This window comes from Oncorhynchus nerka, linkage group LG25 (genome assembly GCF_034236695.1).
Source record: "Oncorhynchus nerka isolate Pitt River linkage group LG25, Oner_Uvic_2.0, whole genome shotgun sequence".
NCBI classification, from domain to species: Eukaryota; Metazoa; Chordata; class Actinopteri; order Salmoniformes; family Salmonidae; genus Oncorhynchus; species Oncorhynchus nerka.
The window spans coordinates 21,211,885-21,227,841 of record NC_088420.1 but is presented as its reverse complement, the minus strand read 5'-3'; the positions used below and the strand labels follow the sequence as shown (position 1 = coordinate 21,227,841).

Sequence of the window (15,957 nt, the reverse complement as noted above, 5' to 3'; positions counted from 1 at the left end):
GCAATGTAACCTATATACCTATATTTAGACTTATGGATGCCACCCGTTAGATAAAATACGGAACGGTTCCATATATCACTGAAAGAATAAACGTCTTGTTCTCGAGATGCTAGTTTCCGGATTCGACCATATTAATGACCTAAGGCTCGTATTTCTGTGTGTTATGTTATAATTAAGTCTATGATTTGATAGAGCAGTCTGACTGAGCAGCAGCCGGCACGTAAACATTCATTCATACAGCACTTTCATGCGTTTTGCCAGCAGCTCTTCGCAATGCTTCAAGTATTGAGCTGTTTTATGACTTCAAGCCTATCAACTTCCGAGATTAGGCTGGTGTAACCGATGTGAAATGGCTAGCTAGTTAGCGGGGTGCACGCTAATAGCGTTTCAAACGTCACTCGCTCTGCGACTTGGAGTGGTTGTTCCCCTTGCTCTGCAAGGGCTGTGGCTGTTGTGGAATGATGGGTAACGCTGCTTCGAGGGTGGCTGTTGTCGATGTGTTCCTGGCTCGAGCCCAGGTAGGGGCGAGGAGAGGGACGGAAGCTATACTGTTACACTGGAAATACTAAAGTGCCTATAAGAACATCCAATAGTCAAAGGTATGTGAAATACAAATGGTATAGAGAAATAGTCGTATAATAACTACAACCTAAAACTTCTTACCTGGGAATATTGAAGACTCATGTTAAAAGGAACCACCAGCCTTCATATGAATGTCTCATGAGCAACAGCTTAATAAAGCATGCCAGTCTCATCTGGTCCAAGGCAACATTGCGTTTTTATGTCGATCATGTGACTCTTGCTTTGAGTTTCTTTGGCGGTCAACCATGAAGAGCTGCCAAAAGCTTGAGACGGTTAGTTTCACTTCTCTCAGGAAATCACTCATATCCTTGAGTTTACAGCCTGAACAGTCTCTGCACTCTTTCTGCTAATTGAATATGTTTTAGGGTCCATATTGTAGTGTTACTGGAGCTCTGCCAAGGTGGAAGTTGAATCATCCATGAATGGGAAGTTGAAGTGTGTGTCTGTGTTTTTGTTAGTGTTCAACTCGGATGCAGATGCTGAGGTGAAGAGTTCTTTGCTGCTAACAGTAACGTGTCTGTGGGGGTGCTATTTTTAGAGTAGGCCTATCATGTGACCGCTATTGTAGTGATGATTACAAACAAGTAACAGCATGGGCGTCTGACAACAGAACAATCTTCTTATAGTGGAAAATCTGTAAATCCCATGTGTGTAAATCGTATGTAGCCTACAGTCAGTGAGATTTGAGCCTGGGTTCTAGATGCAGACAAACCTGAGAAACAGGGAATATCTGTAAACATTAGTCCTTTTCTTGTACACCAGACAGATGGACTGTGACACAAAACTAAAACTTGAATGGCAGTCCTTTTTCAATGTAAGATTTCCTATGATTTAAAACATGAATGTCAGTGATATTAGCATTGGCTTGCGAAACTACCGCTAACCTTCATACTGGAAACAGAGACATCAAAATGGTATCCACAAGTTAATCTGCCTCTGGGGAAGGAGACAAAGTGCCTCATTGCAAAAATACCGAAGTATCACCTTTTAATAAACAGTTTTTGGTTGTACAGCCCTTGCCCCTTGGTATGGTCTACTTAGTCGCTCTCGCCCCAATTAGTTGATTGTTTGGTCATTAGGCTGTTGGTCGACTAAGATTGTTTTAGTCGAGCAGAAACAAATACAATTATTTATATACAATCACTACCTTTCAAAAGTTTGGGGTCACTTAGAAATGTCCTTGTTTTTGAAAGAAAAGCACTTTTTTTGCCCATTTTAAAGGCCAGCATCCCGGAGTCGCCTCTTCACTGTTGACTTTGGGACTGGTGTTTTGAGGGTACTATTTAATGAAGCTGCCAGTTGAGGACTTGTGAGGCGTCTGTTGTGCCACTCTAGATACTCTAATTTACTTGTCCACTTGCTCAGTTGTGCACTGGGGCCTCCCACTCCTCTTTCTATTCTGGTTAGAGACAGTTTGCGCTGTTATGTGAAGGGAGTAGTACACATCATTGTATGAGATCTTCAGTTTCTTGGCAATTTCTCACATGGAATAGCTTTCATTTCTCAGAACAAGAATAGACTTACGAGTTTCAGGAAAAAGTTATTTGTTTATGGCCATTTTGAGCCTGTAATCAAACCCACAAATGCTGATGCTCCAGATACTCAACTAGTCTAAAGAAGGCCCGTTTTATGGCTGCTTTAATCACCACAACAGTTTTCAGCTGTGCTAACATGATTGCAAAAGGGTTTTCTAATGATCAATTAGCCTTCTAAAATGATAAACTTGGATTAGCTAACACAATGTAACATTGGAGTGATGGTTGCTGATAATGGGCCTCTGTACACCTAAGTAGATATTCCATTAAAAATCAGCTGTTTCCTGCTACAATAGTAATTTACAACATTAACAATGTCTTCACCCTATTTCTGATCTATTTTATTTTAATGGACTAAAAATGTGCTTTTCTTTCAAAAACAAGGACATTCCTATGTGACCCAAACTTTTGTGTGTGTGTGTGCAAAGCTGTCATCAAGGCAAAGATTGGCTACATTGAATCAAATCAAATTTATTTATATAGCCCTTCTTACATCAGCTGATATCTCAAAGTGCTGTACAGAAACCCAGCCGAAAACTCCAAACAGCAAGCAATGCAGGTGTAGAAAAACTCCCTAGAAAGGCCAAAACCTAGGAAGAAACCTAGAGAGGAACCAGGCTATGTGGGGTGGCCAGTCCTCTTCTGGCTGTGCCGGGTGGAGATTATAACAGAACATGGCCAAGATGTTCAAATGTTCATAAATGGTCAAATATGGTCAAATAATAATAATCACAGGCAGAACAGTTTAAACTGGAGCAGCAGCACGGCCAGGTGGACTGGGGACAGCAAGAAGTCATCATGTCAGTCCTGAGGCATGGTCCTAGGGCTCAGGTCCTCCGAGAGAGAGAAAGAAAGAGAGAATTAGAGAGAGCATACTTAAATTCACACAGGACAGGAGAAGTACTCCAGATATAACAAACTGACCCTAGCCCCCCGACACATAAACTACTGCAGCATAAATACTGGAGAATCTCATATTAAATATATTTTGATTTGTAAACACTTTTTTGGCTACCACATGATTCCATATGTGTTATTTCATAGTTTTGATGTCTTTACTATTATTCTACAATGTAGAAAATAGTAAAAAATAAAGGAAAACTCTTGAATGAGTAGGTGTGTCCAAACTTTTGACTGGTACTGTATATTGGCGCGCATGTCAGTGAACTAATCCATTGCGGAGGCCGAGACTAAAAGCCAATTTATACTTGATCTGAAAATGTGGTCGGATGCTCCATATGGAGGGTGTGAGGCAATTGTGGAGCCTCGAGGCCAAATCGAGCTCCATGCCGATTCGCCTCCCAAATGTTGTAACAATGTGGAGGGCTCTGTATTGCTCCGCATTGACATGATTGGTTGATGGTAGGTGGGGGAGATACATCTTGTAGAAAACACTCACTTCCTTGACAGCAGCTTTGCATTGCTCTGCAAAGCGCAAGAAGTATGAATACCCTGACTTCTGCTGAGGCTGTATCACCTTAATAAAACATTTATTGTATTTTAACAGCAACAATTTCAACCTAGACTTTTATTCAACAATACTTTCTACAGTAAGATGTACAGTAGGCCTGATCAATTTGTCTGTTCTGTTACTTAGTGCAACCCTATCTCAAACTGTGTGTGTGTGTTCTAATATAAATCTGTGTGATGTTAGCAATAATTTTGTTCCAGTTCAGAATTACAATTATTTATTGTATTTTAACAGCAACAGTTCAAACTTAGACATATATGTAATAGTTTTTTTAAAGGGGAAAAATAAACATGAATAGCTATTTTAAATGGGTCATTTGTTTTTGTCTATATTAGTTTTAGGCATAAGGGCAATGACGTACCGATATTTACGTATAGTTGCATATTTTCATATGTTTGGGTGCCAGGAAATCACAGAATTTCTAATTTGGGTCCCAGGCTGAAAAATAACCCTTGCTCTACTCTATGGTTTAGTTTGTTTACTGTCTGTTTCTATGGGTGTTTCTGTTTATACCACCACATGTGGCTTTCTTGTAGGCTAATCATAGAGATGGGCTTCTTACGTGAAGTGAGGAGATTAAGTCTGCATCAAACTAATGCTCTAACCACAGCTTTAGTGCGCACTTGCAGGAGAATAAATGTCTTAACTCAACTTTACGCACACGATAGACTAGTGTGGGTAAATCAAACACCGGTTCACTTTGAGCTCAGTGATAACCGGAACATGACGCATCCAAAGCTGGGTCCCTGCCCTCAATGTAGGCCCGGGCCGTTTGTGAACATCCATACACCCTAATAAAACGGCTGTACCACAGTTTCCTTCAAGTAATCATGCAATTGAGCATGTCACATTAATCTGCACTGATGGACTAAGCATTATCCTCTGTGAAAGGCCTATGCTATGCTGTAGAAAAGTGTTATTGTAATATTACTCAAGCATTAAGTAGAGGGAAGGATTTAGAATTCCCTTAATTGTAGTGAAGCCTACATTGCTTCATTTAAATAGTTGAACGCTTTTTCTAATCCACTAAATTAGAACCACCTTTTCAATAGCCTGCGTATGTGCTGTGATGCGAGTCACATTTCCACTCCTCAGCTGCTTAGTCAAAGACAAATAGCAGTTTGGAGTTCACACACTGTGGTCTGTGAGTCTTTGTTTAAAAACCAACCCATTTGTTAGCATTTTGAAACGCAGGCGTAATGCCGTTGTGGCAAACTGTTTAGACCTTTGCGAGACGGCAATGCCCAAATGGGAAACATCCACTATCTGGAATAGCTGAATGTCTTTCGTTTAGCCTATATGAAACTATTTTCTTAGTTGAAGACTTGATCCAATACAGGGTCGTTTGGCACAGGCACTTTTAGCGTGCATGTGGCTAACAGTTAGCATCACAGCTCTTGTTGCTTTCAGTCAGCTCCCTGCAACTAAGCTCTGCTGTGACATTCTTTTTTTCAGCTTTTGAGCTTTAATGTATAACTGTCTCAGAAAACAACATTTGTTCTCCTTTGATCCCCAGGTGCTGGGTGGTGAGAGAACAGCAGGCAGTGCAGACGGCATGCTTAGGTAACTCCACCTGGCCCAGAATGAGTGTCAAAGATGGCGAATGCGGAGCACCTAGCCAAGATGGACGGGCCTACAACCTGCAGGTCTACCCACGGCTCTCAGCGGACTGCCCATCTTGCTGCACTCTCAAGGTGCCCAAGGAGGCCACAGCCGCCTCCGTCACCCAGGACGCAGCCTTGGCCCTGGGCCTGGACCCCAAGCGGCTCTACGTGCTTGCCGAGGTGAAGGAGTGTGGCGGGGAGGAGTGGGTGCTGGAGTCCTGGGACCTCCCCGTCCAGAGGGTCCTACTGTGGCCACGGAAGGCCCAGGAGCATCACCTTCAGAGCGAAGGTTTCTACTTCCTCCTCCAGGAGAGGAACCATGACGGCACCATCCACTACGTCCACCTCCCCGCTCTCTGCAAGGAGCAGGAGGCCCAGAAGCTAGCAGCCAGAGGCTTTCTCCCCCCACGCCATGATGACTTTGACGACCTGTGTAACCTTCCGTCACTCAATGAGAGCAGCATCCTGGATAACCTGCGCAACCGCTTCCACAAGAAAAAGATCTACACCTACGCCGGGTCTATCCTTATCGCCATCAACCCCTTCAAGTTCCTATCCATCTACAACCCCAAGTATGTCAAGATGTACGAGAACCACCAGCTGGGGAAACTGGAGCCGCACATCTTTGCCATTGCGGACGTGGCATACTACGCCATGCTAAGAAAGAGGGTAAACCAGTGCATTGTTATCTCTGGGGAGAGCGGCTCGGGGAAGACCCAGAGCACCAACTTCCTCATCCACTGTCTGACGGCCCTCAGCCAGAAGGGCTACGCCAGCGGGGTGGAGAGGACTATTCTAGGGGCTGGGCCTGTGCTGGAGGTAAGGCTATTTGTATTCGTGTGAAATTAAGTTTGGGCTCTTACCTGAGGCTGTGGCAGTCATGAAATGTCAGCTAGTTATTTTCATGCAAAAGACTACCTGTCTCACGGTAATTGACTGTTAATGAACATAAACACGTTAGCATCTCCAGGCCACCACACATACAAGCCGCTGATGCGTCCCTTTGGAACATCTACATTTAACCTGTCTAGGACTGCTAGCGGAACACCTCGCCAATGAAATTGCAGGGCGCCAAATACAAATCAACAGAAATCTCATAAATCAAATTTCTCAAACATACAAGTATTAGGCACCATTTTAAAGATAAAATTCTTGTTAATCCATCCACAGTGTCTGATTTCAAAAATGCTTTACAGCGAAAGCTCCACAAACGATTGTTAGGTCACCACCAACTCACAGAAAAGCCCAGACATTTTTCCAGCCAAAGAGAGGAGTCACAAAAAGCACAAATAGAGATAAAATTCATCACTAACCTTTGATGATCTTCATCAGATGACACTCATAGGACTTCATGTTACACAATACATGTATGTTTTGTTCAGTAAAGTTCATATTTATATCCAAAAATCTTATTTTACATTGGCGTGTTATGTTCAGTAGTTCCAAAACATGCAGTGATATTGCAGAGCCACATGAATTCACAGAAATACTCATTATAAATGTTGATGAAAATTCAAGTGTTATGCATGGCATTTTAGATAGACTTCTCCTTAATGCAACCGCTGTGCCAGATTTTTTTTTTTACTTACGGAAAAAGCATTATCTGAGAACTGCGCTCAGAGCACAAATCAGCCAAAAGAAATATCCGCCATATTAGTCATAAATAGTCAACATTAGTCATAAATAGCATTATAAATATTCACTTACATTTGATGATCTTCATCAAAATGCACTCCCAGGAATCGTAGTTCCATAATAAATGTTTGTTTTGTTCGATAATGTCCATCATTTATGTCCATTTATGTCCAAATAGCTTCTTTTGTTAGAGCATTTGGTAAACAAATCCAAAAGCGAGTTCAGGTCGGACGAAAAGTTCAAAAAGTTATATTACAGGTCGAAAAAACTTGTCAAACTAAGTATAGAATCAATCTTCATTAAACATTTATGATAAAAATATCCTAATGTTCCAACCGGAGAATTCCATTGTCTGTAGAAAAGCAATGGAACTAGAGATACGTCTCATGTGAAATGCGCGTGACTGAGAACGAGGCTGCTGGCAGACCCCTTAGTCAAACAGCTCCCATCCGGCCCCCCTTCACAGGAGAAGCCTGAAACAACGTTCTAAATACAGTTGACATCTAGTGGAAGCCTTAGGAAGTGCAGAATAACCCATATCCCACTGTGAATTCGATACTCGAGATGAGTTTAAAAACTACAAACCTCAGATATCCCACTTCCTGTTTGGATTTTTCCTCTGGTTTTTGCCTGCCATATGAGTTCTGTTATACTCACAGACATCATTCAAACAGTTTTAGAAACTTCAGAGTGCTTTCTATCCAATGCTAATAATATATAATATGCATATATTAGTATCTGGGACTGAGTAGGAGGTAGTTCACTCTGGGCACGCTATTCATCCAAAAGTGAAAATGCTGCCCTCTATCCCAAAGAAGTTAAGTCCCGTGCCATTATTTTATATGATATGATTTTATAGTAGGAAGAATATACTGTAGGCCTATTTGAACTTAGCTGAATTAAATAGAAAGGATATTTTTCCCATTCCACAGCGAGTGCACACATGAAGTGGCTATGTTGAGTATAAAAGTAATCATTTTAATCAGGTCTTATAGAGTAATTTGTCAAATTTAGTTGTGAATGATACAAACCTTAGATTGTTTTGGAAATTAAAACATACAGTATATGGGCTCCATGGTGCGACTACAGGCTATTGATGATTTGAGAAAGTCGCAAAAAAAAAAGCTTGTGCTGTTTCTTGACTCAGGCTGAACATGCTGTTTTCTCATCAAGTGATCGTATTTCCACCCATCAGACTATTCTCAATTTAATCTCGTCTTCACTAATATGTAAAATTAGTTTTGATTTAGAATTGCCCATCAAATGGGCAGGAACAGGGGCAGGTGGAAAAAGACATTGTCCGTATGCGCTTGAATAGCGAATGGATGCCACTTTCCTGCTGGTTTATTTTTCTGTCATGCGTGGTAGGCTACTCTGGTTATTTCACTCCACGCATCAACCACTGTTTAAGGAGCATGCAGCCTCACGCTGCTCGACAGGTGATATTGCGCCATAGGCTCTCTAACCCTGTTCCTGCAGGTACCCAGTGCTTAATTTGAGAAACCAAGTGAAATCTGTTCGGGGACATGTTAACATGTTATCACAAAGAAAAATATTTAATAAAACTGTTGACAGGCCCTCTCTCTGCATGCTCGATAAAGAATGAAGGCGAGAGAGGAGATGGAAATGCACGATGGTGAGATATTCTGTAGCTAAAGGTAATGTCAGCCTATTCGTTATGAAAATATAAAAAATGCCCTGTTAATAGGCATATTCAAAATCAAATTCACTATAATTGTTGGCTAACTTTGTAAGCCGCCCTGCACAACCAACAGCATTGGCTAGGCCTATAGGTTCTCTCCCAGACTCGTGGATGGAAAGTTTGGAGGGTATAACAAGGTAACCAGTCCGTCCAGTATGCATAATACTACAGTCCAGAGTAGAGGTCGACCGATTAATCGGAATGGCCGATTAATTAGAGCCGATTTCAAGTTTACATAACAATCGGAAATCTGTATTTTTTAATTGTTTTTAAATACCTTTTTATTTAGCTAGGCAAGTCAGTTAAGAACACATTCTTATTTTCAATGACTGCCGAGGAACTGTGGGTTAACTGCCTTGTTCAGGGGCAGAACGACAGATTTTCACCTTGTCAGCTCAGGGGATCCAATCTTGCAACCGCACAATTAACTAGTCCAACGCTCTAACCATTGCACTCCACGAGTAGCCTGCCTGTTATGCAAATGCAGTAGAAGGTAAATTGCTAGCTAGCATTAAACGTATCTTATAAAAAACAAGCAATCATAATCACTAGTTTTAACTACTGATCCAGTTTAGCAGGCAATATTAACCAGGTGAAATGGTCATTTCTCTTGCGTTCATTGCACGCAAAGTCAGGGTATATGCAACAGTTTGGGCTGCCTGGCTCATTGCGAACTAATTTGCCAGAATTTTACGTAATTATGACATGCATTGAAGGTTGTGCAATGTAACAAGAATATTTATTACTTAGGGATGCCACCCGTTAGATAAAATACCGAACGGTTCCGTATTTCACTGAAATAATAAACGTTTTGTTTTCGAAATGATAGTTTCCGGATTCGATCATATTAATGACCAAAGGCTCGTATTTCTGTGTGTTATTATGTTATAATTAAGTCTGATTTGGTAGAGCAGTCTGACTGAGCAGCAGCAGGCCCATAATCATTCATTCAAACAGCACTTTCGTGCGTTTTGCCTGCAGCTCTTCGCAAGCACAGCGCTGTTTATGACTTCAAGCCTATCAGCCTAATGGCTGGTGTAACCAATGTGAAATGGCTAGCTAGTTAGCTGGGTGTGCGCTAATACTGTTTCAAACATCACTCGCTTTTAGATTTGGAGTAGTTATTCCCCTTGCGCTGTAAGGGCCGCGGCTTTTGTGGAGCGATGGGTAACGATGCTTCGAGTGTGGCTGTTGTCTATGTGTTCCTGGTTCGAGCCCAGGTAGGGGGGGGGGGGGGGAGCTATACTGTCAATACTATAGTGCCTATAAGAACATCCAATAGTCAAAGGTATATGAAATACAAATGGTATAGAGAGAAATAGTCCTATAAATACTATATTAACTACAACCTAAAACCTCTTACCTTGGAATATTGAAGTCTCATTTTAAAAGGAACCACCAACTTTCATACGTTCTCATGTTCTGAGCAAGGAACTTAAACGTTAGCTTTTATTTACATGGCACATATTTGTCATGGCACACATTTAAATTTTTTTTTTTTTTTTAATAATAATTTGTAAACCTTTATTTAACTAGGCAAGTCAGTTAAGAACAAATTCTTATTTTTAATGACGGCCTAGGAACAGTTAGCAAGCTGTTCAGGGGCAGAACGACAGATTTGTACCTTGTCAGCTTCCGGTTACTAGTCCAACGCTCTAACCACTAGGCTACCCTGCTGCCCCACTTTTTTCTGCAACACTTTGTTTTTGAACCAAATTGAACTTGTTTCATTATTTATTTGAGGCTAAATTGATTTTATTGATGTTTTATATTAAGTTAAAATAAGTTCAGTATTGTTCTAATTGTCATTATTACAAATAAAAAAAACGGCAACGTTTTTTTTTGGTCCTCCAATAGTGGGTATCGGTATCGGCGTTGAAAAATCATAATCGGTCGACCTCTAGTCCAGAGTATATGCTAGACCAACTATGTACCAAAGTTTATTTAATGTTTACGGTAGACTATGTATAACCGCACAATCATTTTAATTCAATTTTTTTTTAGGCCTATGCATAAGCTCTAATATGTGTATGGGCGTTTTTGAATGAATAAACACCTTAAAAGCGCTGTTCATTTCGTTGTCAGGCTTTGAAACAACATCCGCAACGACCATGTTTTCCACTCAGTTTCAACCTGTAATTGAACTTTCCCCAAATTGATCAATCCCACTGAGGTGAGTTTTAAAAGCACGATACTGTTTTGATGGGTTTGATGGGATTTTTCCATTGCATTTGCATTGATGTCAGAGTGGTTAGAGGGACAATAGAGCCCTGAGAACCAGGCCATTGGGACCTGATGGAGGGACAATAGAGCCCTGAGAACCAGGCCATTAGGACCTGATGGAGGGACAATAGAGCCCTGAGAACCATGGAGGGACAATGGAGCCATGATAACCAGGCCATTAGGACCTGATGGAGGGACAATAGAGCCCTGAGTACCAGGTCATCAGTGACCTGATGGTCGTTAGCAAGTTGGGTACTACCAATGCATGTCTGGAGTGCATAAGAGGATATTATCGTGACTCAACTGTCACGTGGAATTTTACTGCAGTCTCCGCAACAGCCCTGCTCCTACCTTATATGAAACCTTGCCTAGCAGGGTTAGGGTTTAATATTTTCCTGGTATTTTACAAACGTTCCATCCCTAGAAATAAATCACTTATTTCCCACCAAAACTGGAAGTGTAATTCAAAAGCATTATAAAGTGCATAAATATGTCTGGATTTGATTAGAGCTTGGGTCAGCACAACAATTCAAACCTGATGCTACTTGAGCCTGATGAGCCATATATTAAATAAATTTTATGAGGCCTATATTAACTACATTTATGAGCCCAAGCCCAAAAAAGCCCAGATGATTGTGCAATAATCCAATTCATGCTATATATGATATAGACTACTGCACATGACGCATGACAGAAAAACATGAAAGCCCATAGATTTAGCTAGCTATACCCTATGCTCTCTTGGGTAAATAAATGAAACTAGCTCCAGTTAGCTAATCGTTTTTGAGTGTGAACGGTATTACTGTATTGTATTATATGGACTGGAATTACGCACATCGTGCAAACCATGATAAAACAGAAGAGAACATGCGATTCTGGTGCAGCACAATGCAGCCTACAAAGTTACAAGTTTTGGCTAGCGAATTTCATTTACATGTTGAAATATAGCAGGGCCTATTTGTATATTTAGTAGACTGACAGATACTGTGGGGCAAAAAAGTATTTAGTCAGCCACCAATTGTGCAAGTTCTCCCACTTAAAAAGATGAGGCCTGTAATTTTCATCATAGGTACACTTCAACTATAACAGACAAAATGAGGAAAAAAATCCAGAAAATCACATTGTAGGATTTTTAATGAATTTATTTGCAAATTATGGTGGAAAATAAGTATTTGGTCACCTACAAACAAGCAAGATTTCTGGCTCTCACAGACCTGTAACTTCTTCTTTGAGGTGCCTCTGTCCTCCACTCGTTACCTGTATTAATGGCACCTGTTTGAACTTGTTATCAGTATAAAAGACACCTGTCCACAACTTCAAACAGTCACACTCCAAACTCCACTATGGCCAAGACCAAAGAGCTGTCAAAGGACACCAGAAACAAAATTGTAGACCTGCACCAGGCTGGGCAGACTGAATCTGCAATAGGTAAGCAGCTTGGTTTGAAGAAATCAACTGTGGGAGCAATTATTAGGAAATGGAAGACATACAAGACCACTGATAATCTCCCTCAATCTGGAGCTCCACGCAAGATCTCACCCCGTGGGGTCAAAATGATCACAAGAACGGTGAGCAAAAATCCCTGAACCACACGGGGGGACCTAGTGAATGACCTGCAGAGAGCTGGGACCAAAGTAACAAAGCCTACCATCAGTAACACACTACGCCGCCAGGGACTCAAATCCTGCAGTGCCAGATGTGTCCCCCTGCTTAACCTCATAGTCCGCCCAAACCCGTATGCGGTAGCGTAACTACAGCCTCAAGCTCATTACCATAACGCAACGTTAGCGATTTCTAAAAATCGCAAATGAAATGAAATAAATATGCCTGCTCTCAAGCTTATCCTTTTCTTAACAATCCTTAACAATCAGATTTTCAAAATATGCTTTAGAACCAGAGAAAATCAATAATTTGTGTAAGAGTGGTGATAGCTAGCTTAGCATTTAGCGTTAGCATTTAGCAAGCAACATATTCACAAAAACCAGCCAAGGAATCAAATAAAATAATTTACCTTTGAAGAACTTCAGATGTTTCAATGAGGAGACTCAGTTACATAGCAGATGTCCAGTTTTTCCTGAAAGATTCTTGTGTAGGACACATCGTTCCCTTTTGTTACTATGCATTTGGCTACCGAAACTAACCGAAAATTCAGTCACCTACATGTCAAACTTTTTTCCGAATTAACTCCATAATATCGACTGAAACATGGAAAACGTTGTTTGAATCAATCCTGAAGGTGGTTTGTCATATATCTCTCCATTGAAAGCACCGTCCTTGTAGCCTGGTTTGTTCTGAGATTCGAATGGAAAAATACTGGGAGCTGAGTTTTGCGCACCAAATGCCATGCAGACACCAAGAGGGACACTTGGCAATTGTAGTCTCTTATGGTCAATCTTCCAATGATATGCCTACAAATACGTCACAATGCTGCAGAGACCTTGGGGAAACAAGAGAAAGAGTCCGTTCATTCCTGTCGCATTCACAGCCATATAAGGCGATCATGGAAAACGTAGCCTCAGAAATCCTGTGCATTTCCTGGTCGGTCATACATCTTGGTTTTGCCCGAAGCATTTGTTCTAAGGGACTCACAGTGAAAATCTTTGCAGTTCTGGAAACGTAAGACTGTCTTCTTTCCAAAACTATCAATTCCAAGCATATTCGAGCATCTTTTCGTGACAAAATATTGCGCTTAAAACGGGCACGTCTTTTTATCCAAAAATGAAATACTGCCCCTAGAGTACTAACAGGTTAAGCCAGTACATGTCCAGGCCCGTCTGAAGTTTGCTAGAGAGCATTTGGATGATCCAGAAGAAGATTGGGAGAATGTCATATGGTCAGATGAAACCAAAATATAACCTTTTGGCAAAAACTAAACTCGTCGTGTTTGGAGGACAAAGAATGCTGAGTTGCATCCAAAGAACACCATACCTACTGTGATGCATGGGGGTGGAAACATCATGCTTTGGGGCTGTTTTTCTGCAAAGGGACCAGGACGACTGATCTGTATAAAGGAAAGAATGAATGGGGCCATGTATCGTGAGATTTTGAGTGAAAACCTCCTTCCATCAGCAAGGGCATTGAAGATGAAACGTGGCTGGGTCTTTCAGCATGACAATGATCCCAAACACACCGCCCGGGCAACGAAGGAGTGGCTTAGTAAGAAGCATTTCAAGGTCCTGGAGTGGCCTAGCCAGTCTCCAGATCTCAACCCCATAGAAAATCTTTGGAGGGAGTTGAAAGTCCGTGTTTCCCAGCAACAGCCCCAAAACATCACTGCTCTAGAGGAGATCTGCATGGAGGAATGGGCCAAAATACCAGCAACAGTGTGTGAAAACCTTATGAAGACTTACAGAAAATATTTGACCTCTGTCATTGCCAACAAAGGGTATATAACAAAGTATTGAGGTAAACTTTTGTTAATGACCAAATACTTATTTTCCACCATAATTTGCAAATAAATTCATAAAAAATCCTACAATGTGATTTTCGGGATTTTTTTCCTAATTTTGTCATAGATGAATTGTACCTATGATGAAAATTACAGGCCTCATCTTTTTAAGTGGGAGAACTTGCACAATTTATGGCTGACTAAATTATTTTTTGCCCCACTGTAGATATATCTATCTGTCTCTCTGTCATAATATTTCCCCTAATGTTATTAGCCTGCCTACCTCTTTCTCTCTCTATTGTTGCTTCATTCCTTCCTCGCAGTCAACAGTTAAATGAAATGTTTAGTGGTCCTTTATCATTCTAATGACATCCTTGAATAATATAGGACTAGAATTAGATTCTGTTTTGGATGAGTTGGAGAGAGAAAGACAGCGAGAGAGTGCTCATGCATGCACTGATTTTAAAGCAAGCATTTTCAAGAGATAATCAAGTATTTTAAAACTCTGCAGCTGCAATTATCAAAAAAAGGTGGCCCCGAAAGCCAAATGGAGATGGGTAAATTAGACACACATTCAGTCTTTATATTACTGTAGCATGGGCTGAGCTGCAGCAAATGTAGGCCTACCTGTCACAAGAAAAAAAAGTTACCTTCATGCTTTTGTGAATTACGCTCCATACTGAGTTTGGCTGTCTGTCCCCTCCCTGAGCGTTGATTTATCATGCAGAGGCCGTAGAGAAGCCAGATTTGGACATCTCATATAATTTAAGTTTCATTTCACACCATGCCGTTCATATTAATACTCTATTATTTACTGGTTTCTCAGTTATTTATCCGTGGAAAATGTAGTGGTTTTGGGAGGTAAATCCCGGTAACTCTCGGTAACCTGGTTCCCCGCCATTCAACCCTAAGCAGGATGCGTGTGGTTGTAATGGGGCTAAGGATGTGTTTGTGTGTCACCTTATGCCTGTCATGGGTGTCTGTAAACACTCATTCCATTCCCCGCGATTAGTACCACATTCTCACACAGTCGAGGTTGACATAGAAGCAGGGATTTAAACTGGATGTGAAATGTGTTTTTTGCTGATGGCTCATTCCCAAGGGAGATAATTCCTCTACATAGGTGACTAATGTTGTCATGACAAACAAGAAACATGAGTCTGCACTCTGTCCACATGAATACTATTGAAGAAGTTCAGGAAGCATGAAGAGATCGTCAAACCTAGTTCTTCCAGAGAAGAGGAATGGAAGTCACTTCTGTCTTTTGAGATGTGCCCCTAGTCAAATGTATTTTTAACTTGAACCAGGAGTTGGAGATCTCAGTTATAGTCATCAGGCATGTGACCGGAGGGGGTGAAAGATGATCTCCAAGCATGTAGAGACATTTGTAAAAGCTGTTTTCCCCAAAAAGAAGAAATGAAAGAAGATGTGGAAGTATTAGCCAAGGCCTCAGTTTAACCCTTTACAAAGCTCCTTCTGAAACAACTCCAAATTTACTAGATCCTGAACAAGGTTGGCTTAAATGATATGGTGTTGATGCAAATCACACTTTGAGCTCAATATCAAATTAAACATTAAACTTTTGGCTTTCTGGAAGATAAACAGTTATCTGAATGTTTTTACAGAAAGTGATCCTGCTTTGTGATATACCCCCTTTGTTCTATATCAGTGTCTCATGAGTGATGTCATGTGAGAATAGAGTGAAAATCAGGCCCTTGACCAGGAGTCAGTGTCTTATCTTGAACAGTTGTGCAAACGGAAGGAAATCTCATGGAAATACTTTCTAGACACCAGCTTTTGAATAACTCTGAAAAGCT

General features: G+C 41.0%; 1 protein-coding gene across 6 annotated transcripts in view; it reads left to right on the top strand.

The window, feature by feature from the left end:
* LOC115109185 (unconventional myosin-IXb-like) overlaps nt 1-15,957 on the top strand; it is a 120,011-nt gene that overhangs the window by 28,785 nt on the left and 75,269 nt on the right. For all 6 annotated transcript variants that reach the window (XM_065009659.1, XM_065009657.1, XM_065009658.1 and 3 more), the window contains exon 2: nt 5,105-6,011. In XM_065009659.1, coding sequence (XP_064865731.1) covers nt 5,172-6,011 — 840 coding nt within the window. In that variant the 5' untranslated portion in view covers nt 5,105-5,171. The remainder of the gene's footprint in view (nt 1-5,104; nt 6,012-15,957) is intronic.